The 26532-nt window shown below is 19.3% G+C and overlaps 9 protein-coding genes across 9 annotated transcripts; 7 read left to right on the top strand and 2 right to left on the bottom strand.

Moving 5' to 3' along the window:
* Positions 1-1888: 1888 nt before the first annotated feature.
* Positions 1889-2289, top strand: SRAE_1000306200 (Hypothetical protein; the record flags this gene model as incomplete). The annotated part of the gene is made up of 2 exons (XM_024650210.1): positions 1889-2003; positions 2054-2289. The coding sequence occupies 2 exons, from the start codon at positions 1889-1891 to the stop codon at positions 2287-2289; spliced, it is 351 nt and encodes a 116-aa protein (XP_024504010.1).
* A 2816-nt stretch (positions 2290-5105) lies between these two features.
* Positions 5106-5861, top strand: SRAE_1000306100 (GH16255p; the record flags this gene model as incomplete). The annotated part of the gene is made up of 4 exons (XM_024650209.1): positions 5106-5218; positions 5261-5451; positions 5557-5717; positions 5775-5861. The coding sequence occupies 4 exons, from the start codon at positions 5106-5108 to the stop codon at positions 5859-5861; spliced, it is 552 nt and encodes a 183-aa protein (XP_024504009.1).
* Positions 5862-9061: 3200 nt separating this feature from the next.
* Positions 9062-9841, top strand: SRAE_1000306000 (V-type proton ATPase 21 kDa proteolipid subunit; the record flags this gene model as incomplete). The annotated part of the gene is made up of 4 exons (XM_024650208.1): positions 9062-9131; positions 9183-9315; positions 9367-9760; positions 9812-9841. The coding sequence occupies 4 exons, from the start codon at positions 9062-9064 to the stop codon at positions 9839-9841; spliced, it is 627 nt and encodes a 208-aa protein (XP_024504008.1).
* Positions 9842-10260: 419 nt separating this feature from the next.
* SRAE_1000305900 (Nuclear transport factor 2 domain and Calcineurin-like phosphoesterase domain, apaH type and Serine/threonine-specific protein phosphatase/bis(5-nucleosyl)-tetraphosphatase domain and Nuclear transport factor 2, eukaryote domain-containing protein) lies at positions 10261-12324 on the top strand (the record flags this gene model as incomplete). The annotated part of the gene is made up of 4 exons (XM_024650206.1): positions 10261-10742; positions 10786-11320; positions 11815-12060; positions 12115-12324. 4 exons carry the CDS (start codon positions 10261-10263, stop codon positions 12322-12324), a joined length of 1473 nt encoding a protein of 490 aa, XP_024504007.1.
* Positions 12325-12697: 373 nt separating this feature from the next.
* SRAE_1000305800 (Transmembrane protein 208) lies at positions 12698-13270 on the top strand (the record flags this gene model as incomplete). Its single annotated transcript, XM_024650205.1, has 2 exons — positions 12698-12805; positions 12854-13270. The coding sequence occupies 2 exons, from the start codon at positions 12698-12700 to the stop codon at positions 13268-13270; spliced, it is 525 nt and encodes a 174-aa protein (XP_024504006.1).
* Positions 13271-13578: 308 nt separating this feature from the next.
* Positions 13579-14183, bottom strand: SRAE_1000305700 (Hypothetical protein; the record flags this gene model as incomplete). The annotated part of the gene is made up of 2 exons (XM_024650204.1): positions 13579-13599; positions 13647-14183. 2 exons carry the CDS (start codon positions 14181-14183, stop codon positions 13579-13581), a joined length of 558 nt encoding a protein of 185 aa, XP_024504005.1.
* Positions 14184-15168: 985 nt separating this feature from the next.
* Positions 15169-17072, bottom strand: SRAE_1000305600 (Zinc finger, LIM-type domain-containing protein; the record flags this gene model as incomplete). The annotated part of the gene is made up of 3 exons (XM_024650203.1): positions 15169-16446; positions 16517-16822; positions 16896-17072. 3 exons carry the CDS (start codon positions 17070-17072, stop codon positions 15169-15171), a joined length of 1761 nt encoding a protein of 586 aa, XP_024504004.1.
* A 3567-nt stretch (positions 17073-20639) lies between these two features.
* On the top strand, positions 20640-21224 carry SRAE_1000305500 (Adenylate kinase isoenzyme 1; the record flags this gene model as incomplete). Its single annotated transcript, XM_024650202.1, has 1 exon — positions 20640-21224. One exon carries the CDS (start codon positions 20640-20642, stop codon positions 21222-21224), a length of 585 nt encoding a protein of 194 aa, XP_024504003.1.
* Positions 21225-22225: 1001 nt separating this feature from the next.
* On the top strand, positions 22226-23739 carry SRAE_1000305400 (Hypothetical protein; the record flags this gene model as incomplete). The annotated part of the gene is made up of 2 exons (XM_024650201.1): positions 22226-22690; positions 22744-23739. The coding sequence occupies 2 exons, from the start codon at positions 22226-22228 to the stop codon at positions 23737-23739; spliced, it is 1461 nt and encodes a 486-aa protein (XP_024504002.1).
* Positions 23740-26532: the final 2793 nt, after the last annotated feature.

Here is a 26532-nt window from a genome sequence, read left to right as displayed (position 1 = left end):
TGGTTAAGTAGTAGTTAAATTGAAATAATAAATGTATGGAAATACTATTTATTTAAAATTAGGCTTTGATATCATTATGTAATACATTTATTTCCTTACACTTATCTTTTCAATAACAAAAAAAAGTTTTTTCATACACTTAATAGTTTTTAATGATTATATATCAATTGTTAAATATTTTAAAAATAAATGTTGTTATATATTTCTAAAATTTATCTATTTCTTTCTTTCTTTTTATAAATAATGTAATCGTCTAGTGAAGTAGAACGAGGATCACTTTATATTTTGTGTATTAAAGGACTTCCAAACTTGTAATAAGAGTAATTGACATTTATATTCTGTATATTTTAAAGATTTACAATAATTTGAGGTTTGATCAACTAGTATATGTTTAATTTGATGTAGCGGTCAACTTTTATATTATTATTTCAATTATATTTATGGATAATTTTACAATTTATATTATTATTTCTCTATACTTTTCATTTGTAATATTATACTCTTTTTTTTAATTTATTAAATTTTTAGTTTACTAATCTAATAATATTTATTTGATAAGAAAAATATACAAATCTAGTTTAACTTTGATTTTTATTCATTTTTTTTTAAATACCTATTTAAGAATGAATGAAATTAAATGGCAAAATATAATAACTATTTGTAGTTATTTTAATTTCTATTGTATTTATTTATCCTGTAACTTGTTTTGATATAATCTATTTTCCTCATTAATGTTATTATATTTAATAAATAAAAAAAAAAGGTATAATACATTATTTTTATTTTCCTTAATATGACCTGATACTATTAAAAGACAGTTTAACTTTTATAAAAATATATTTTATACTTTAATTTTTCTTCATTAATATTATTATATAGTATAATCTTTCATATCAAGTTCATTTCATTGTAACATAATAAAAGACCTTTTGAATTAAAATAATAAAAATACTGTCCATGAATAATTGTTAATAAAATTCCTTTTACTATTATTATAATATGATATTAATATTCTACAATTTATTTTTAATATAAATCTTTAGTTTTAAAAAATATTTTCTCTTTCATTTATTTTTTTTTTTTTGGTTACGACCTTCTATAAAGAATTTATTATGTAATAGAAAAGTGTATATGTTCAAATTTTGTTAAGAAAATATATTCTTGAAATATTTTAAAGAATAAACTCTTATATAAATAATATTTTTATTGATAAATATTAGTTTACCTGTCATAATTTTTTTTTTTTGACTATGTAAATTATACATAAATATTTTAATATTATTATTATCATACTTTTAAATAGAAAATATATATTGAATTTTTTTTTATTATATACATTCTTAGCCATTTTAATAAAAGCACTTAAAAAAGAAAGTAATTACTGTTAACATTATTTTAAAAACATGTCAATTATACCTTCCAAAATTATTATTATTATTATTATTATAATTTTTTTTACTTATTTAATATTGAACCAAAAAAAAAGACATCTGATTATAGTTATGTATTTATGATGGATTCATTTATCAAATAAAACATATAGGTACTATATGGATACAAAATGTAGAGGTTTGTATGCATTTATATATATATATTGTGATTAGTATTATTAAAAAAAAAATCAACAAATTCCTGCTTACTCAACCAGTTTTTCTTATTTTCAGAGGACAAAATAAATAATATACCATTGTATTTTTAGGGGAATCGTTAAATCTGAGTGATAAAACTAGGAAGTACTATAATACTCTTTTATATTTGAAGATTGGAAATATTCTTTTACAATTATCAATAATTTCTATATTGACTGGACTACATATTTTAAACTATATAGTGTAATATTACAAAATTATTTTAACTTTATATATATATATTTTTTTTTAAAATAAAAATGAAACTATTTTATAATATTATTGATGGAAGTTTTAGAAATTTATTTATTATTACATTATTTTTATGGGAAAAAGTTAATGGAAGGTATATGTTAACTAATGACCTAGGACAAGGTATTATATATTTATCCTTATTTTATTAATATAAAAATTATTTTTTAAAGATATTGAATTTAATAATGATCAAACATTAAATTATGGAGAACCATTTCATAAAGATGAACCATTAGTTTCAAAAAATAAGATTGATGATAGCCGTCAAGTTATGATAATAAATAGTGAAATTACCAAAGATGACCATCCAATATATAAGTTTAAAGGAGAAGAATTTGACTTACCAGAAAATGAAGGAATGATATCACAAAATGATAAAACAATATCTTTAAAAAGTTTATCATAACTTTTAAGAATAAATTTTTTTATTATTAATTAACTACTGTTTTCTAATTCTTTTTTTTTTTTCATCTATTTTTTTTTTAAAATCAAAATATATTAACAATAAAAAAATTTTACCTAATATTTTAATAACAAATAGTGTCATTCAATAACACATACCATTTTAAGTAAAATATTTTTTTTACACCACCAACTAAAAGGCTAAATTAATCAAATCAAAGCAATCTATCAATTCTCTCTAATCACCTAATTTGAATGTCAATTAAAGAAAATATATATATATATATATGTGTGTATTTGATATATTTTTACAAAACATAAATTTAATTTTGGTACCAAAAGTCATATATTAATTTAATAAACTTTATAGTTACACTAAAAAAAAAGTTAACTTTTTTTAAAATATATTTATAGAAAAATGCTTTAATTACTAAATACTATTGTTCTTCAATCTTTTCTTTAAAATATCTTATAATTATATAAAATATATATATATATAATAAGACAATATATATTAAAAGACAAAATCTTTTTTGTCTATTATTTAAAGACATATGTTTTATACAAAATTTAATTATATATTTATAATACTTATTATTTCTAATCTCCCACATTTGTATAAATTTATTATATTATATTTTTTCTTTTTTGTAGACAATCTAATATAATAAAAATTTTCTTCTAACATTTTTAATGTGTTCAAAAATACTATCATTAAAAATCTAATTATAAAGAAATTTTTTCATTTTATAATTAATTAATTACCTAACTTTTTATATTTTATTATTACGAACTAAGTATATCATATCAAAGTTGATTTATGTTTATTCTATAATATATCTTAAAATAATTTTACATATCAAATAATTTTAAATTAATATATACTAAGTAAGTGAAAGAGAAAATAAATCTTTTTAGGTATATAGATAATGAAAAATTTAAATCTATCCAATTAATCATTTAAGTTACAAAAAAAAATATACATTAAATTACTTTTTAATTGATAAATAAATATAACTATTTAAAATTTAGGTGTGGTTTGTATATTATTATATTTTGATCCAATTTACTTATTACCCAAAAAGTTATTTCAAAATTATCACTTTTATCAAATTTGTTTTCTCTTTTTCAAACAACATGTATATACAATCATTATTCAATGTCTAATCCCAAACGGTTTAACTTTTATTTTATAAACATATATAGTCATGACAAAAAGTATCTTTTTAAAAGAACTGCATAAATATTCTTATCACTTTTACAACATTCTTTCTTTTTAAAATTTTTATTATAATATTTTAAAAATTTGTTTCATAATTTTTTTTTTTACATTTTATTAATGTGTATCTTCTTATATCTATTTAATAAATTTTTATTACTTTTATATTTAGTAGAAAGACAAAAAAAAAAAGAAGAATATTTTTAAAGTTCTTATGACTACTATTTTTATTTGTATTGTAGAAGACAATAAAAATTTGTAATCATATATATTTTTAATGATCTTAAGATTTGAATTTCTATCAAAAAGACTTAAAAGTACAATTTAAATATATAAATATGGTACCTAAAATAGGTATTAATCTTCTTATCGTATTAATATTGTAACATTTTTAAATACTATTATAAAATTTCTTATCTTTTTTTTTTTTACTATTAAAATTTAATTACAAAATTATTAATTTTATGAGAATATCTTGTCTATTGTAAGCATAATATATTTTTTTTTGTTGATTAAGTGATATTATTAAAAAGAATGAAAAATATATAATTCTAAATATTTATTAATATAGTTATAATATTACATCACCATCCATTTATATACATATTTTATTTTTGTCATAATTGACAACTTTATCATATAAACATATTTATTCACATTCCATAATTCCTATTCTTGATTTTCTTCTCTTCATTATATTATATATATATATATATATATATTCATGTCTTATTTTGATCTTCCCTCCTTTTTTAATAAATTATCACTTTATATCATCATCATTCAATGTTACTCTATCAACTACCCATAACATTTATCTTATATATATATATTTCTACTACAGGATATAATAATTATTATCATACTGTGTGATTTATTTTCTAAATATCTTAAAAGATATCATTTTATACTATACTTCTACATAATTAATTTTAAATCTAACAAATATTTGTTATAATTTTTTTTTTTTTATAATCTATTGATAGAATATAATAATAAAAAAAAAATTAATTTTTAATTTTATAAAATAATCATATGAAATAAAGTTTTTCCTATGATTAATATATATTTTTATACTTTACATGTCTTAAATTACTACTTGGTCCATTAACTTTTATAATAATTATACGGCTAAAAGTATCTATAAATTACGTTACATTTATAAATTTTCATGTATATATATATATATACAATCAACAAAATATGTATACATTATTATTTTGATAATTTTCAATTAATTTAAACATTTTTCTTCCAACAAATATATTTATATATCTTTAAAAAAAAAAAAGAAAGAAAAGTTTATAATTTTGTCTTTTTTTCTATATGTTTATAAAATTCTTTCATCTATATTATAATGATAACAAAATAATTACTTATTATATATATATATATGTAAATTTTTTTTTTATTTTTTTTTTCATACGTAAATATTTTAAGATCAAGGCAAATGTTGAAGAGGAATTTTTTAAACAATTACTGGGCTTACTATTAAAATAATATAATATTTAATCACAAGGATATATATATATATATTTTTTTTTTCCATTACCATCAAACTATATATTCTTTTAATTTAAAGAAGAAGACAAAATAATAGAATGATTGGTTTTGATAAAGTTATACTTTTATTAATTTTTTTGGTAAAGAATATTTTAACTAATGATATGGAAGATTATAGTAATAATAGTAGTAATAATATTGTTATTAAAAGGTAAATTATAATAATTAAAATAAATTATTTATTTATTTATAGAAAAAGGGAAATTTTTAATAAAATTGTTAATGAATTAAATTCACATACATCTACTTATTTTAATAATTTTTCTCCATACACCAATTCTGAATCTCAAAATTCATCATATGATGGCACTGGATCATCACGCCTAAGGCGAAATAGAATGGAACAAAAGAGAAAAATTTGGAATCATCGAAGGAGAAGAAAAGGTAAATATCATTATTTAATTGTGTATTTGATATATCATATATATATATATACGTATATTATTATGATAGTATTATATAATCATTTTATTAAAATTAATGTTACAGAATGTCCAACAGCCCGTAAAGGACAACATATGATGTTATGTCCATCAAGAAATGAAAGAAATTATGATATTTGTATATCAGCAGAACAATTATGTGATAATGTTGAAAATTGCCCTGAAGGAGAGGATGAAGATTTAAAAAGTTGCATGTTTTATAAAGCGGTAATATTAATATACTATTTTTTTTATATTTTAATTTTTTTATTTCTTTTTTTTAAGACTAAACACCAATTAAAGCACATTTATAATGCCCTTCTTCTGTTAACGGAATCAACAGTAGGAGATTCTGACAAAAAAGAGCTTTAAAAAAAAAGAAATAAAAAAAAAACTATTTTATTTTTCAATAATAGTTAATATTTGTAGAGATAAAAAAAATTACATCATGATCTCATAATTATCTTTTAATTGACTTTTATATACAATTTTTTTTTTTAACTATAAAATTTTAATCTTTAATTTGTTTATAAAAATTTTTTAAAAATATATCATATTATTCTTTAACGGGTTTGTTTCATTTAAAATACAAAATATTTTTTATTGTATTAAAATGATATAAGAAAAGTGTAAATTATTTAGTAATATTATTAAGCTTCAATAGGCAGAGGAATTCATAAAAATATTGGTTAAAAATTTTTAATACTATTTTGATCATCTATACAAGGTAATTAGATGTTTCTGTTTATAAATTTTTTATTTTTTATTAAAAATAAATATTATTATTTTATTTAAGATATTTTTATTAATGTTTATAATTTTATAATGTTATAATGGTTTAATAACTTTTTATGATATTTATAAAATAAATTTTTAATTATTGTTAAAGCAACCTGTTATAGTTATTGGCAAAAAAATGTCTTATAACGTCTTGGTAATTGAAGGTGAAATATATTTTTAGGTGGTCTGATCACAACACATTACATTGCACTATAATGTGTAAAATTTACCTTTTCCAATAATATTATAGTATTTTACTAAAAATATTGATATGTTATGACATGTCAATTTTTAAAATTTTAAGAAAAAAAAAATTATTATACAATTTCTTGATAAAAATATATTATACATCTCAACATTATTTAATCATTTTAACAAATAATACATATAAAAATAAAAAGTAAACAAGTATAATTCAATTAATTGCTTGAAATATTTCTTAATTAATATTGTATCAATCACAATTCTTATTTTAGAAAAGATTTACCATATTTATTTATCATTTTTGTAATAACTTTCTTAAAAAAATTTTTAAATAATGTAAAAAAAATGTATGGAAAATCGTTAACAAATTTAATAATACAAAAATTAAAACATTGGTATTTTAAAAATTTTTATTATCATACTATTTCTGTTCTATTAAATGTCAAAAAAATTTTATTGGTTTAAATAAATGATTATCTTTTTTATAGGTAATTTATTAAAAATCATATGTTAATATTTAATGATATTATAAAATTTTTAATCACCGAAAAAAGAAGATGTTACGTACATTGGTTTACAAAAAAAAAAAAAAAATTTTAACTATTAATTAAATTTAATAGAAAAATGTATGAAAAATAATTTGAAAATTAGTGGTTTTTTAATTTAAGTTATATAATACAAAACATTTTTAATGCACTTCCATTATGATAATGTAGACAAAACATATTTATCCAATTTTTAGCAAACTTTTAATTTAATTGTAATTATTTGATAAATAAAAAATATTTTTTAATTATACTGTATTCAATGGGTGACAAAAAAAAAATAAAAATGTTATTTTAAGTAACTCATTTTCATATTAATAAAAATATTATTAAATTTTTTAGACTGTATTGATGTTATATGAAATATTTTATAAAACCTGCTCTTTTTGGAAACTTTTCCAATATTTACATAAGTTCAACCTTCAAATTTGAAATGTATATTATCAGTAATGAATTATTTTTGCTTATCAATCACTTTCACACATAAGATTATTAAACACCAATATACTTCTAATTTAAGTATATATATATATAAATATAAATATATTTATGCTTTAAAGTTTAATAATATCATTTTTAATTTAAAGAATGTCAAATACTTAATAGTACTTGAAGATATGAAAATAAAAAAAATATATTTATCAACGATCATTGGAAATTTATTAGTATTTTAATACTATAAAACGACAGTTTCTACACGCATGTGATTAAAATTTTTTTTTTATACCTGTTGAATTTTATACATTCTTTAAATGCACACTATTTTAGGAAAAACATAAAGTTGCTGAGTAATTTGATACTAATAAAAAAACAAAGAATATCATAATTATAAATATATATATATTGAGTTATTATACTAACAAACTATGTATTAATAATTATTTTATTAATATGTTATTGTATCATAAAAATAAACATATTCTGGATTTATAAATACAACATTAAATAAAAAAAAAAAATTCAAAAAAAAAAAACTAAAATTGTCATGTAGAAAGCAATTTTAATGTTAAAAAAAGGGATGTTTCACATTTTTTTACAAGCTTCAACAACTACTAATATATTAGACAAATTTTTTTTCTATTGTATTAATAAAAAAGCTAGTCTATATTTTTCAAATTTTTCTTTTAAAAAAACAACATATAATTAATCTACTTTTATTATATTACAATAATGTATATCTGATAAAAATATTTTAAACAGCTAATTGTATAATAAGATAATATAAATGTTACTAGTTACAATTTAAATAGATGTTCAAAGAATAATTCTCCAGTTGTAAATGTTAATTTAATATTTTTTAACGGTTGGTATAATTATGGTAAATTAAAAAACACATTTATTTAATTAATTTATTAAGATGTCCCATCATTTATGTAAATATTATATATTTTGAAGTAAAAAAAAATTACAAAAGGTTACTTTGAAAAAATGAATCTTAAGAGTATTTTTTGGAGTTATAGATTTAAAACAACTCATATGTTAAATTAAACAACTTTTTTGGATATAAAATATGAAGATAATTTGAATATTGATTGGATAATTTATATGATATAATAATTTTTTACATAAATGGAGAGATATTATAAATTTTAGAAGAAAAAAAAAACTCAAAATAAATAATACCGAGATAAAGTGTTATCTTTTTGGTAAAAAGAAAATTATAATTTTTTCATAAAAATATATTAAATTAAATTAATATTTAAATTAAAATGTTACTGTAATATCAATAAATTTTTTTTTGGGCTAAATTAAATATTAGGTGAAACTTTTATACCGATTAAAAAAAAGGCAAAATATACCAATTCATCCACAATATATAACAAACAATTCCCCAATAATATCCTATAATTTTTCGTGCTTAAACAAAACATCCTTTCTTACATTATATTTAATATAACTTTTACATTTAAGGCTTAAACCCATAGAAAAAGATATTTTTATTTCTTTATATAAATATTGATTTCTAATAAAATATAAAAATAGCCCTAAAATATACTAATTTTTAATATTAATTTTTTTTAGATACAAAGAAACTTTTTAAAAATGACTGGTGTTATTGCAAAAACATCTATCTTTATCTCTTTATTTACTGGTTTTATCTTAACATGCATTGGTAAGAATAAATTTTTTATGAAACTTTTTTTTTTTATTAAATAATTTTAAGGATTATATTATATGCTTACTGGACAAGGATCGAGAGTAGATGTTAGATGGTTTCTTGAAAGTACATCACCCAGTATGTGGGCAGGTTTGGGAGTAGGAGCTTCCCTCTCTCTTTCAGTTATTGGTGCTGGATGGTAAATTAATTATTAAAAAAAAATTTATATTTATTTTTATAAATTTTTTAGGGGAATTTTTACAACAGGATCATCAATTCTTGGTGGTGGTGTAAAAGCTCCAAGAATAAGAACAAAAAATCTTGTTTCAATTATTTTTTGTGAAGCTGTCGCCATTTTTGGTATAATTATGGCTTTTGTATTTGTTGGAAAATTACATTCATTTGATCCATCCACAGCTACAAGAGAAATTTATGCAAGAAATCTTTTATCTGGTTATCTTATTTTTGGTGGTGGATTAACTGTTGGTTTTTCAAATCTTGTCTGTGGTATTGCTGTTGGTATTGTAGGATCTGGGGCAGCTTTGGCTGATGCTGCCAATCCATCTTTATTTGTAAAAATTCTTATTATTGAAATTTTTGCTTCTGCTATTGGTCTTTTTGGAATGATTATTGGTATTGTCCAGGTATGATTTATAAACTTTTTTTAAAAATCTTTAATATTATAATATTTTTAGACGAACAAAGCTCAAATGGGTAATAATTGATAAAAATTGCATTAAAGCAAAATAACAATAAATACTTTTTTTTATTAAAAAGTATTAAAATATATATATATATATATATTTCTCAGAATTAAGTATTTATGCATTTTTTCTGTTAATTTCCTCTAAAGATTTTTATCTCTTAATTATTTCCAATCTATTATCCCCTTTTCTTTAGATATTTGTTATATGATTTATGTATATTTCTGGAAATTTATCATAAAAATGTTTTAAATAAAAACTTTATTTTGTCTTCCTTCAATAAATAAAATTCTATAGATATTTTTGAATACTAGTCAATTTATTTTTAAATTTCTCTTACCATAAACTATATTTAGAATTAAAAAATTAAAATAGGATTTTATTTTTTTAAAAATAATTCTTTACGCAATTATTTTTAAAATTAAAAAAAAATTAGTACAATGGAATCTACAAAAACGGTAAAAGAAGATGAAAAAACACCAATAAATACACCAGAAATTTTAGCAATGTACAATGAAGAAGAATTTTTTACAAAACGTGAAAATCCAAATGAAATAAAAAATAGAATAGAAGGTTACATAAAAAGATTATCTGAAGATTGGAAACCTGCTTTAGCAACATGTTTATTTTCCGAAAAAGAACTCCTAGAAATTGTTTACCGTGCACGGGAGGCTTTCTGGATGCAACCAATTCTTGTTGAAGTTTCAACTGATGTTACTGTTGTGGGTGATATTCATGGACAATTTGAAGATTTACTAGCTATGTTTCATTATAATGGTTACCCACCCGATATTAAGTACATTTTTCTTGGAGATTATGTCGATAGAGGTCCTTTTCAACTAGAAGTTATGATAATACTTTTTTGTTTTAAAATTTTGTATCCTGATGATATCACACTTTTAAGAGGTAATCATGAATCAAGGTAGGAATTTTATTTGTATTGACTAATTGTCATTTTTTTTAAGACTTCTTAATATACAATATGGCTTCTTTTCAGAATGTAAAAACCGTTATTCATCTCATTTATGGGAAGTATTTCAGACAGCTTTTGCAAATATGCCATTTTGTGCATTAATAGAAAAAAAAATTCTTTGTATGCATGGTGGAATCTCTGAAGAACTTATTCATTTCAACCAATTTGAAGAAATAGAAAGGCCGTGTGATATCCCTGATATGGGACTTCTAGCAGATTTAACATGGGCTGATCCATCCGAAAAAATTGATAATTACGAGGAATCCCCTAGAGGGGCATCTAGAATATTTGGTAAAGTTGCTTTAGAAAAATTTCTTGCAGTTAACGATCTTCAAATGATTGTTCGAGCACATCAAGTAGTTGACGAGGGTTTTGAATTTTTTGCCAACAAAAAGTTGGTAACAATATTTTCTGCACCACATTATATTGGTCAATCAACCAATAAATCAGCTATTATGAAAATTTCTAAAGATCTAAAATATACATTTGTTCTTTTTGAACCTAAAGATGGATATTTAAATGAAAATGTATAAAAATACATAATAATTATATAATTGATCCAATACCTTTATTTGAAACTTTATTAACCTCCAACAAAATCTAGCAATTAATTTTCATTGTCATTTTTGTTCCATATTTACATAAACATTAAATACATTATTAATACAAAAATAATTTTATTAAAATATACCAAAAAAAATCCATTAGAAAATGATAATTACTTTCTAATATGGTATTCTTAAATTTTGGAGGTGTATTACATAAATAAAATAATGTAATTTTATTGGTAAACTGTTCCTCATCATTCTTTAACAAAAAAAAAATTTTGCGTATAGTATTTTTTCTTTCACCACTTGAATCAATAGAAAGATCTAGAAAGTTTTATGTCATATTGTTATGAAGAAAAATGACATTATTTATTTAATGTTTCATAATACTTTTTTTTTATCATGATATTTCCATTATATATATGCATTCATATATTTATCTCTTATTTTTATGATTTTTTTTTTCTTTTTAGTCTCGTGTACTAACAAAACCTACTCTGTCTGTGAGACCAACCTATCACTTATTATCAATGGCTTTTAATCCTAATTTTAATGAAATTGGTGGTGCTTTTGTCAATCATTATTACTCTAAATTTGATGTAGGAGATGTTAATATAAGAGCTCAAGGACTTAGTGATTTATATGATCCTGAAAATTCTTACTTAACTTTTGAGGGAAAACAATGTAAAGGAAGAGATCAAATATTATCTCAACATCAGGTGTGTTTTTCTTATATCTTAATTATATATATATATATTTTTTTTTATTTTTAGCAACTTACTTTTAAACAAATTAAACGTGCCCTCACGAAAATCGACTGTCAACCTTTGTATGATGGAGCTATTGCTGTAGTTGTTTTTGGTCAATTGCAGACAGATGAAGATCCAATACAATCATTTAACCACTTCTTCATTCTGCGACCAAATGGAGCATCATTCTTCATTTCTAATGAAGTTTTCCGTCTGGTACTTCATGACCATTAGACAAAAAGAAAAGGAACATATACAATCTTTTACCGTTTATTATATTGGAATGTTATTTTTTTATTATCAAGTCTCTTCTATTATTATCTCTATCTCTTTATAAATGATTTTAATTCATTTTTCCTATTTTTTTTTTCATTATTACTATTCATTTTTAAGTAGGTATATTAAAACAAAATACAGTAATATTTTAAAATATAATGCCAAAAATTAATTCTTCGTCTACAATCTTACAACATTTTTGGTATTATGTCTTGTACTACAGTTGGACACATTCTCTTTTAATAGATCATTTAATTATACATATCTAGTAACATAATAATTTCTCTAAATCACTTTTTAAATATAGTTTCAGAGGGGTATTTTAAAAAAAATGAATACCAGTGGAAAGGGGAAAAAATTGACAAAAGGTCAAAAACAAATTTACGATGAAAATATGTCTACTATTACCACATATTCAATTGTATCATATACCACTGTGGTATGTTTATGAATTTGTAAAAAAAAAAACATGTATAAATAATTCTAGGCAATATATATTTTGGCAGCTTATTTCTTAACATCACCTTCTACATGGGAATGGGTGGGTTTTGGATGTGCCTTTATACTCCAAAACGTTTTAATTGGGTTGATGTGCATTTCTGCCAAAGCAAAAAAAAATGAAAAAGGAGTAGTTATAGATGCTGGAAGTGATCTAAATGATCCAGAAGGTTTTGGTGAATACCTTTTAGATTCAGTTATTCTTTCATCAGCTTGCCATGTTCTTGGAGCAATATATTCAAAGTCTTACCTTCTTCTTTTAATTATTCCCGGTTATGTAGTTTACAAAGGAGTTGTCACTTTTATAATTCCTTGGTTGACAGCAGGAAGTGACGTCCCCCCTGAAGAAGATGTCGGAAAAGGTAAAAAGAAACAACAGGAGAAGATCAAATACAAACGGTACTAACAAAATAAAATTATGATTCTTACTTTTTGTCCTTAATCCTTATATTATATAGACGAAATTTGAATTAATAAATTAAAAAAGAGAATGTAAATATTTATATTTTTTTTATAAGTATTTTTAAATTTAAAAATTAACAAAAAAAAAACAAGAATTTATTTAAGAAAAATTAAAAGTTTATTTTAAACACTTTTGGTCAAAATCTGTATAAATAATTAAAAAATTGACAATGACATTGTGAAAATAATAAAACAACAATTTATTTACATATTTTTTATCCAAAAAAAAAACAAAGTGGCACTAATATATAATTAAAAAGTACCCATTCCTATCTATACAATAAAAATAAACAACTAAATTTTACAAATGTTAACTATACATGTTTGATGGATTCTTTCTTAGTTAAATCATCAAAAATAACAGTCCTATTGTTATAATCAACTTTAGAACCAAAATTTGTTGAATTAGAGGGATGAATAGATGATAATATTGTTGGATCATAATTAGTTGAACAATAAGAGTAATCTTTAATTATATCATCTTTAATATATTTCTTAATTAATTCTTCATTAAAAGGTGAAAAATTAGCTTGGGATAGATTAAAAGGTGTAGATGAGGCTGTTGTAACTTTATTAAGTTTATTAAAAACTCTTTTATTTGTTTCTTTTCTCCTTTTTTCTTCACCATAACTTGGCATCTCACCAAAAGTGATAATTCTATTTGGTCTAGATTGTATACTTACATTTGATGGAGACCATACTTTTGTAAATTCTGTTGTCTTACGAGAATACAGAAGATTTAATAAACAATATATACATATAAGGCAAACTCCAAATGCTATTATTATTCCATATATCAAAAGTGATGGTACTTTTTCAATAGTTTGAGTAGGAAGTTCATTTGTTGTTAACTCCATAATTATACAATAAAAGTAGGAAAAAAAAGTTATTAGACCAGACTAGAAAAATTATGATAGTTTGATTCTTTCACAATACATTTATATATATGTAAAGTTTGCCTTTACATTTTTAAAAGGAGGAGAAAATATCAATCGACAAGTTTGAAGTTTGTTGATATTTACCCTATTGGCATTTCAAACATAACTTTATCTTTAAGTGGTCCATTACTTAATTTATATTAATTAAATGTCGTAATCTTTTCTATTTTAATAGTTTGAATATTTTTTTTTGTTACTTCCTTTTCCTATATATTGGAATAAATAAATATCAATGATAAGGTAGAAAAAAAAATATATGTTATTATTAAATGTTGACTGTAATTTTTCTTTAAATTTTAAAAAAATATATATATATATATATATATATCAGAAGGTGTTTCATGAATTGTAAAATTCAAGGAAATAGAAATATTCTTTTATAGATTTATATTGGGTATAAAAATTATGTCAAATAATTTTTTTTTACCTACGGGATAAAAAAAAATGATAAAACTTTTTATTTTAAATATATTTCTTTTTATAATAAATTTTTTGAAGTTTTTATTAATGTCATTAATGAAAGAAAATGGTGTAACATTTTTTCAAGGATAAAAATTAATTTCTATAAATAAGAAATATTCAAGAAAACAAAAGAATATTTTGAAAAGATAATTATAAATAAGTAATTTTGAGTATTATATTTTAATTTAATTTATGAAACAATGAATAAATACTATTGTTTATCATACAAATATATTACTCAAACTTATGTTTTAAGAATGACACACCTTTATGTCTGGTATTTAATTATACCTATTAAATTTGTAAATATTATAATTTAATTTATAAAGATAAAAATAAATATTGTACAAATATTTATAGATAATGGTCTTTGTATATGATAAAATTATTAAGAATTATTATATATATATATCTTTATTTAAGTCATTTTAAAAATATAATTTTACAAATTAGTAATTGGATTTTTACTACCACCAGTTCTGGTCCATAAAATATTACATGATTTACAAAGTATTACTCCATCCAAAGGATAACATTTTTTATCACAATTATTTTTTAAATTAACACCACAACCTTCACATACATAACAATTAACATGAAAATCTTTTTTTAATGATGTAATACGAATGACTTCTGTTATCTCATTATCATTATAAATTGCTTTACCACAACGTGAACATTTTGGTGAATAAATTTTATGATAATCTTCACTACAAAATATATAACCATTTTTATCAACAGTAAAAGGTGAACCATCTAACATTTTTCTACATTCTTTACATCTAAAACATTGTGGATGATATGTTCTTCCAAGTGCTGTTAAAATAACATCAACAATATTATTTTTACATTCATAACATTTTTCAGTATTATCCTTTATTCCATGAATTATATAATCTTTTTCACAATAAATTTTTCCATTAATATGAAAAAATTTTTTTCCTTTCAATGGTTGTCGACATGTGATACATCTAAAACAATTTTCATGATATGTTTTTTCTAATGCATATGTTATTGAATCTGTATTATAAAGATTAAGGGAACATTTTGAACATACTCCTATAATATAACTTGTTTCTTTTTTTATTGGTGATACTGTATATCTTGGTAATTTTTTAACCTCAGATGTATTATATATTTTCATATTTGGTGTTAAATTAAATTCAACTTTTTTATTTATTTTTCCATCATTATTAATAATTTTTTTCTTTCCATCATTTAAGATTGTTTTTATTATTGTATTATCTTTTCTGTTGTCAGCAATTGAAGAATAAATGTTATCATGATTATTTATAATATTATTATAATCTTTTGGATTATATTTCTTTGTATATAATGTTTTATTATTTTTGGGGATTGTTATAGATGAGGAATCTGTTGAAGAATTATGTAAAGAATTATTTGACCATCTTTCATTATCAATACTACTTATTATACTACTAGATGAGGGTGATGGAATATTATTATAAGTAGTATATTTATTTGTTGGTGAATAAATATTTCTTGATATTATATCACTTTTATCAAAACTTCGATATGGTTTAGTGATATTTGAATATGTTGATTGATGATCAAAATATGATGGTGAGGGTGTCCTTCCTCTAATATCATTAACATTTTCAAAAACATCTTTATGTGCTTTAAGATATTCCTTGGCGTCTTCAACTGTTTGATTTTGTGATGATAAAGTATTGTTTAGAGGCCTGTTTTTTTTTAATATCTAAAAGGTATAAATTAATTTTTTATATTATAATTTTATAAATAAAGGAAATAGAAAACAAGCCACTTACACTTTCTCTTAATTTCCTGGAAACTTCTTTGTCAATAATTTCTTTCTTATCTTCTTCACTAAACTTATAACTCATACTATTTTCATTAACCGGTTTCGATAATATTATCTTATTTCTATCTAACTGAATTTTCTCGTCTTTCCTGTTATTACTAATTGGATTATATGTTACATTTTTTTCATTTTTTAAATTTAAAGCATTATTATTAAATTTTAAAAAATTATTGTTGGCATTATTTTTATCATTATTATTGTTAATTATAATATTTTTTTTATCATCTCCATTCTTTTTTTCATGTTTTAATTTCTAAATAATAATAATAATAGAAAATTTTTTTATTAAGTAATTTGATTTTAAAAACAATAAAAATTTAACTTACCTTTTGTTTGTCAAGATTTAATTTATTTAATTTTTCTGTAATATCATTCATCTTCCGTAAATTGGTATATTCTTCATTGTTGATTGTACAAAGAGGTTGTAATGGTGGTGGTAAACCAAATGACTCCAATTCCTGGAGATATCTCTTTGTCTCATAATCAACAATTTCTGATGCCATAAATATATCTAGAAAAAAAAAGAAGTTATTTTTTTTAATAATGATATAATATTAAGATATATCAATCAAATAAAAAAAAAATAAAAAGAAATAGTTTAAGACATAAACCTAATTATTAAACGTAATATCAATAAGGGCATTCCTCTTGAATATATTATAAAAGAGGAACAATTAAAAGGGATAAACATAAATTATAGAGACATCTGTTCATAATAATGATGGCTTTTAATCTTATGACAATTTTTTTTATATCTTATCTTTTTCTATCCTCTTTAATAGAAATTTTAATAAGAAAATAGGTTTAATAAATCAAAATGAAAAAAGAATATATATATATATATCCTTAACATGATGTAAAACAAACATTTTATATGTTCACCTATAGTAAAAATTATTATATATATATATTCATTTCTCTTGTTCAAATCATTTAAAATATATATCAATGTTAGGGTCAAATAATATTATATATGTTTAAATATTTCATAACATCTATATAGCTTTATATAGAAAGATACTAAAATTATATAATATATATATATATATATATATATTAGAAGAATCACTTATAATAAGATTATACTGTTAAGAGATACTATAATATAGTTTAAAATAAAAAATAGAATAATACCTTTTATCAATGATTCATGTCTCTTTCCAAAAACTAATACAAGAAAGAGAAAAAAAAAATTAATATTGATAGAGAGAAAGATTGAAATAAATATTTATGTGAATATTAAATGATTTTATGACTCATGATCATAGAATGATACTTAATACCATCTCCTTTTATCTGAGGAAAAAATATTTTTATTAACATCAATAATGTAAAAATTTATTTTATCTTTATTTTTTTTTTTACATAAAATAAGTAATAATGATTTTATAAAAAAAAATGTATAAGTTTTATGTACCTTTCTAAGTAGTTTGTTTCTACACATTAATCTAATAATAAATTTTTGTAAACTAAAAATATAAAAAAAAAATATATTTTTTTTTCAACATTCCAATTAAAAATAAATTATAAAAAGCAAAAGATTTTTAGAAATAAAATAAAGTTAATAAAAAGTAACCACTCTATAGGAATCTTATCTTTTATTTAAATCACACAAACTGTCCTAAATCACTTTTAGATATATATATACATTTATAAATATATTTAACAATATATATATATAGAATAGATATATTTAAATAAAATAATACAATCTTCAAAAAAAAAAAATTTTCCCTAAAAATAATGTGTTCAAGTTTTTTGTTGATTATTTCATTTAAAACATCAAAAGAAAACAACATATATATATATAAAAATACAATAATAAGAAAAAGAATATTTAAATGTTATATATTGTTGTTACTTAAAAAGAGAATAGTACAATAGAAAATTGGTAAAAACCTATAGCCTTGAAAAAGAAAATATTCTTAAATATGTTTCTTCTCCTTTATTTCTTTATGAATAAAAAGAAAAAAAAAATTTGTAAAAAGATATCTTTTAAAAAAGTTTTTTTTTTCCCTTCATTTTATTGTTTTCTATCAAAATAATTAAAAAAAAATAGTTTTTTTTTATGTTAGGTGGTAGTTATTTCTTTAAATAAAAGATAAAATATTTATATTTTTAGTGTATTAAAGTAATAATATAAGTCAAATATATGTATATGATATTATTAAATATAATACAAATGATAAATTAAAAATTTTATTTAAATAAGGAAGAGATATTTAATTGTAAAAATGAAAAATAATATTATTCAGACTGAAAGGGTTTATTAAAAAAAAACAGCAGGTGTTAATATATTTGTTATGTTAATAAAATATGGCCATTTATTATATGTTATAAATATCTATATATGAATAGAGATTAAATATATTATAATAATATATAAAGATGGATTAAAAGAAAATTTTTGATATTTAAAAATGATCAAAATAAAAAGTGATAAAAAACTTTTTTTTTTTCATCTATTTATTTTTAGATAAAGAAAAAAAATAATTTTGACACACCAAATAAATTTGTTATTGAAAAATGTATAAAATGTTTTTAATAATGATAAGGAAACATAATAGAAGAATGATTATTATTATTATCATGTAAAGGTAAAATGTTGATATATATATATATATAAAAGTATTTTGATAAAATAAACAAAAAGTAATTGATAAACATTTTGAATGTATATATTATGTTTAAAGGAGAAAAGATAATATATACAATTGGTACAAAACAATCAAACAATAATAAAATAAAAAGAAAGTGATAAATGCATTCATTTTAAGAAAATTAAAAGTAAATAAATAGTGTATGTAAATTTGAAGGTAAAAAGATAATTAAAATTATTTTTATAAATAAAAATAAATAAAAATGATATGATAAAATATATAATTTAATAGTGATACATGATTAAAATATATTATTGGTAATGAATTTTATTCTTTTGTAAAATTAAAATTCCTAAAATGTTTTGTATTTAACAACATATATCAAGAAGATAATAAAAGGTGTTATATCTTAAGCAATTAAAATGATGTGATATACATAATATTAACTTTCTTACTATATACATATTTGATAACAAGTATCTTGTCAAAATAAATATTGTTTATAAAATATTCGTCTATCTGATAAATTGTCATATTAAGAACAATTAAGAATATTTATTTAAATGTATAGAAGTATCATTTAAAATGAAGGAAGGGAAAAAAGTTTCAGGAGACTTTTATATAGTCAATTGTCTGTTATCTCTTTTATGGGTAAATGACAATATATAATCAAGAAAATTGTGGTTGAAGAATTTTTAAATTTCTTAAAATGAAAAATTAAGAGGTCAATTGAAGGAATTTAGTTAAATAAATTTTAAATAAAGAGATCTTTATATTTATTTTTTTTATCATGAATAATGTTAATGAAGTATATAATGTTTGTACTTCATTTTTAAAGAGGTTACTTTTTAAATGTTTACCTAATAATTAATCAGATGGAAAGTAACTATTTTTTTAAATGATTTTTATTTTTATTCTATTGAAATTAATCATTTAACAATGCGCTAAATAATGTAATTTTTTCTTTGCATCAATAATCTAAGTAAATATTAATATATTCTTGAAACTTTAAAAGAATTTTAAAAGGTAAATAAATGAATATTAATAAAAAAAAATAAGAAAATAATTTTTACCAAAAATAAAAAAAAATAAAATTGTATAAATAAATATTGCTTTATATAAATTAAATTTTTAATATAATTACTATCATGTTATAAAAATTGTTCCGTTTATAGGGTTATTTTAGTTTATTAATGCTTAATTTCTTTTCAATTTTATAATATACAATTATCTTTTATTGTTACAGTTATCAGAGAAATTATTTTTTTTTAACCAAGTAAATTGTAATTTGTTTTTAAAAATATAAAAGAAAAAAATTTTTTTATAGATATAATAAATTAATTAATTGATAAAATTATTTCACCATATTCAATTATGAATTTGTTTTGTAAATAGTCAAATTTTTTTATTTTATTATTTTATATAAGAATTTAACAATAATATTAAAAAAATTATACCTTAAAAATTATAATGTCATTGTCATATGGATTGAGAGATCATAATATTATAGCAATAGTTGGAGGACCTGGTGCTGGTAAAAAGACACAATGTGAAAAATTTTGTAAAAAACTTAATTACACTTATGTAAATACTGGTGATTTATTACGAATTGAATTGACAAAAGATTCTCCTCGTGCCAATGAAATTCGTAAATTGATGGCAAGTAATTTACTTGTTCCAAGAGATTACATTGAAAATATTATTATGACAACAATGATTGATTCTGTTCAAGGAGGAACAAAAGGTTTTATTCTTGATGGTTATCCACGTGATACAGCTCAAGCAGAGTCTTTTCAAAAAAAATTTAAACCATTTAAACGTATCATATATCTTGATGTTTCAACTCCAACATTAACTAGAAGACTTTTAGATAAAGGTAGAGCTACTGGAAGAAATGATCTTACTGATGACGTTGTTCAAAGACGTCTCAGAAATTTTAAAGAAATAACAATGCCATTTGTTGAAAGTTATAAAAAGAAAGGTACTTGTGTTAGTGTTAATGGTGAAAATACTGAAGATGCTGTTAGTAATGATATTGAAAAATTATTAAATTAATTAAATAAAATTAAATAAAATTTATCTATTCAATTTGTGTATATAAATTATATACATAATATAAAATTAAAATCTTTTGATATTTCTTTTTGTATAAAAGATAAATAAATTTATATTCATTTAAAAAAATTTTTTATTTTTTGATTAGTATCTTATTTTTAAAATATATAAAAGATATTTAAATTTAGATAAAATATTTATAGTCTTTTTTAATATAACATCTATTTTTTCTAATTGATGTAATTTTATAAATTAAATTTAATTCACGATAACAAAATATGATAGTAATTATAGAGTTATATGTATATTTTTTTTACCATCTTAAAAACTGTATTCATTTTTTTAAATAACAAAATAATTGGACAATTATTATTGATAAGAAAGTTAATTGTATAATTTTTTTTTATAAATATTAAATTTTAAAATATCCCAAATTTTTCTCATCAATTATTTTCTAATTTTTACAAATATTCGAGAAAATTATTATTTATTTATCTCACTTAAAATAATTTATTATAACTTGAAAAATTGTAGGAGACAAAATACTCCTCATTTCAATCAAAAAATAAATGAAATATGATAATTATAAAATAAAATAAATAACAAAAGCAATGGCGTATGTTATAATGGCGTCAGGTATTGTCATAAAAATTGCATCAAAATCAAGTACAAGCTTGTGAATATATCAAAGTAATTATTTATCTTATAATTTTATTTTTACTACTAACATTGTAAATATATATAAAATATTAGTAAAGTAATGAACATTAAACAGAGATCATTAATTATATCAACTAGTATTATATTAGTTTAAAAGTATTTTTTTTTTTCTATTATTAATGTGGTTTATTCTTAGGATGTTCTTTTAATTTTATATGACATTATTATTAATTAACATTTATCTACCTCCAATCATAATATATTACAATTGTCATATAGTTTATTAAAATTATTAACTTTTACTTTGTTTAAATATATTTTCTATTATTTTTAGAAATAATATGAATAAATTTATTCAGGAAAATGAAGAACTTAATTCAAGTAAAAATTGTAATGATTCATTATGTTCTCCATTAAATTCATCATCACATACCTCTGAAATAGTTGGATTTAAAATTACCAAAGATTTTCTTAATTCAAGAACAAGAATTAAAAAACTAAAAGAAAGAATTATATATATATTTGATTATAGAAAAGATATAAGAAATTTAGAATGTAATGAAGAAGTTATTAATAAACATGTATTAAAAGAATTAAAAGAAAAAAAACAATGGGATTTATTAAAACATCCATATATGTTAAATTTTATCAATGAAAATATAATTTATACTCCAGAAGTATATTTTTTACACATTATTACATGTATCTTTTTTTTCATACTTTTATATTCATTTATTTTGGTGGATCAATATTCATTTAAAATGCTTCTTTTAAAATGTTCTATTTTATTCTTTTTTGAATTTATGGTATGTTTTGTTTTTATTTGAAAAAAAAAACTTTTAATATTTAATTTTTATAGATTTTTAAATTTTTTCTTAGTTTTCATAAACAAAAAGATTTAACAGATCGTTTTGCTTTATTTCATTACTCAAGTATTCTTATTCATACTATTATAATACTACTAATTTGGAATATTATAATATATTCATTTACTAATTATATTGATGGAACAAAAATGATATTAAAATGTTATTTTTCTCTAATTTTAATATTATCAGTTGTCATAAATTCTCTCTATCTTACTAGTAAATGGTTCAATGGTATATATATAAAAATTCATAAAAAAATTGTTATGCCATTTTTTGGGAAATCATTACTTTTTATACCAACTATTTTAATTGGAATTGTTATGATTATTACTAAAATTATAGTTAATTTTGACAATTTAGATTCAAATACATTTTTATATAAAATACTTTGGTCATTATGTACTTACTCAATGTTATTAGAAATATTTTTAATCTTCCAATCTTTGAATCTTTTTTTTGCTTTTGATTTAAGAAATTACTCAAAATTAAGAAATAATTTTGATTTTATGTTACTTAATGAAAAAGTTAATCATTCTATGGAGTGTCTTGAAATGATAGAAGCATGTAAAATTTTAAATCCTATTGGTTGGTCATTTACTACCTCCAGATCAAATAATGTTTTAATTATAAATACAAAAAAAATATCATCATATAGTATATTTGAGTCATCTGTTGATCTTAATTTAATTAAAAAAAATTATAAAAAAGAAAGAAAAAATTTTGGTTGTCAGGTTGATAAAGAAAATGATGGAAAAGATATTTCAGAAAGTATAATGACTCAACATAGTAAACTTTTTTCCTCAAGTAATAATTTATTATTTAAAAATTTGTCTCTTACATCAGACATTTTGGAGTATAAAGGTGAAATTACCAATGAAATGATTGATTATGAAGAACATTGGTTAAAAAAATTTAAATGTTGGTTATTTGGTACTAAAGAACAAAAAAGTTTGACTTACAAAAAATTGGTAGAAAGTAAAATTTAAAAGATACAAATATAAAAATTATAGAGTGTAGAATGATATGAAAACTTTATCATTATTCTAATTTTAAATTTTTTTTTTATAATAACTTATTATTTTCATTAATTTACTTTTTCTTAGTTTTTAGAAGAATTTATTTGTATACTTTTTAATTTTAATTAATATTTATATTTTTTATTCTTAATTTTTATTTTTTTTAATTTCATTTTATATTATTTTTTTTATATACAATTTGTCAAAAACAACCTGACAATGTTGTAATTTTTATTAATATTTTGAATTTCAAATACATAAAATAATTTAGTATTAGAAAATATGTGTATTTATAACAATAACAATTAGTCACAAATATTTAAACTATAAATCAAATTTAGTTAATATATTAAGATTTTCAATTGATAAAAATGATATTTTCAAATACTCTGAAAAAAACAACATTAATAAAATATATCAAAAGTAAGAAATATTACACTTCTATCAATAAATAATTTTTGTTTTTATATTATTGTTAAAGTAATATATTACCTCTTAACAATAATCAGTGTGAATATATATCACTCTTTCTTTTATTCTTGTTAACATAAGTATAATTAAAATTAATAAAATTTATTATATTTTGGTGCAATTTTTAGAAATAATATTTAATCAACAACATTTAAAAGACCAACTTTTATTGAAAATAAATTTTTTTAATACTTTTTCAAACAAAAATTATTACTTATGTTCAAAATTGTACAATTTTACTATCACAGAAAACATTCATTTGTGACTATCTTGTATAATAACTTTTTTGATGTAAAAAAAATATTGTTACATTTTTGATGATAAAAAATGATGGATTATTTTTTTATTTCTAAGTTAAAATAAAAATATTAAATGACATATTTTTTTAGAAAATTTGATAGTCATAATTATTTACCTAAATATTATGATAATTTATTATCAAAAAATGTTACAAAACTTTTGTTTAATTAATGATAATTTTATTAATTAATAATCGTTTAATATATAATTTTTATAATATTTGAAAAGCAATAAAAATATATCATGTAAATGTATTATTTTTTTAGTTCTATTAACTTGAATTTCAAAATAACCATTTGTAATATTTTAATATAAATAATGATGTTAAGAAATTTGAAATATCATTATTATAAAAATATCATTTATGTTAAAAATTGTTTTTTTTTTTGCATAATTAATTTATTATATCAATATAAGTAAATAAAAAATAAAAATATATTAAATAGATTTAAAGTAAATATTCCAATGTATTTTTATCATCTTCTATTCTTTCTATGTATAACAATAATAATTTCTAAATATATTCTTTATCAATTAAAAAAGTTAAAAAATCTTTGAGGTACAATGACAAACTGCAAAAAGACGTCCAAAACAAAAATGTTCACATTCACATCGACCATTTAAATATCGGTTATCTATACAATGTCTTCCACAACTTTGATCGACACAATAAAAAAATCTTTCGCTAATATCTGACTCGATATTTCTAATCAAAAAAGCAAAAATAATAAAGATTATAATTTTCATTTTTAAATAATCTTAAAAATGAAATTTGTTTTATAATTATATTTATATTTGTTTTGTAATACAAAAATTTAAAAATTATTAATTTTAATAATAAAAAAAAATAACATGCCTATTTTTAATTCTCTTTATTCATTTTGATAAAAAAAAATAATCATTAATAATTATAACTTTTTATGAATAATTATATTTTTGAATTCAAAAAATTTATCTCATAAAATATTGATTTTGTAAAAATAAATATTAAAAAAATATATTATTAAAAAATAATATTATAAATTTTTTAATAAAAATTAAAAATTTTTTCTAAATTATAATATCTGATCTTAAACATTTTATTAAAAATTTAAAATTATGAAAAAAATTTCTTGGTTTTTTTTTGTTTACATTAAAATTATTAAAAAGATTAAATATGAGTTTTTTTTGCACTGGATAAAAAATTTCTTTTTTAAATTTATAAACATAATTGATATCTTAAGAATAATTTTTAAAAAAGTCTATATTACTATGATTTAGAATATTTAGTTGATTCAAGAATTCATGTAATACTTGATATAAAAATATTAATGAATATTAGAATAAGGAAATTTGATTTATAAGAGTATTTTAATAAAATCAAATTTTATCAAATTCATTTATAATTAAACATCTATTGAATTTGTCTGTAGAAAGGCAAACATCAACTTGGAACAAACTGTAAAACGTTTTCAATGATATAAAGTTTATATATTTACATTTTTTTTACAAAATATTAAATATTAGATCAAAAATTGTTTAATTTTAAAGAAAGAATACATAACAATTTCAAGTGATGTATAATTTAAAAAGCAAAAAGCATTTCAAGTTCAATTATAAACTGATCAAAAACAATTTTTATCTTGTCTACTTAAAAGTGATTTACCAGTGATTTCAATTTCATTACAGCATCTTTAGTATGCTCTTTCTATTAAAATTTTTTATTCTATTAAATTTAGAAGAAATATTTCTGTAGTAAATTTTTGAAACTATTAAAGTCAAAATTTTTAAATTAACATTATATCCTTAAAAAAAATATTTTTAACACAGTTTAACATATATTATATTAGTTTTAAAAAATTTTGAAAGAAAATTACATATTTTATATTATAAATAATAATTATATATTTTGTTTGTAGCAATAAAAATTTATCAAAATAAGATTAAAATATTATTTATTAAAAAGAAAAGACTTACGCCACTAACGGTTCCCAGGAGGTCTCCCATCCAAGT

This window comes from Strongyloides ratti (assembly GCF_001040885.1).
Source record: "Strongyloides ratti genome assembly S_ratti_ED321, chromosome : 1".
In the NCBI taxonomy this organism is placed as follows: domain Eukaryota; kingdom Metazoa; phylum Nematoda; class Chromadorea; order Rhabditida; family Strongyloididae; genus Strongyloides; species Strongyloides ratti.
The sequence above is the reverse complement of the archived record's forward strand: the minus strand, read 5'-3'. Positions and strand labels throughout refer to the sequence as shown.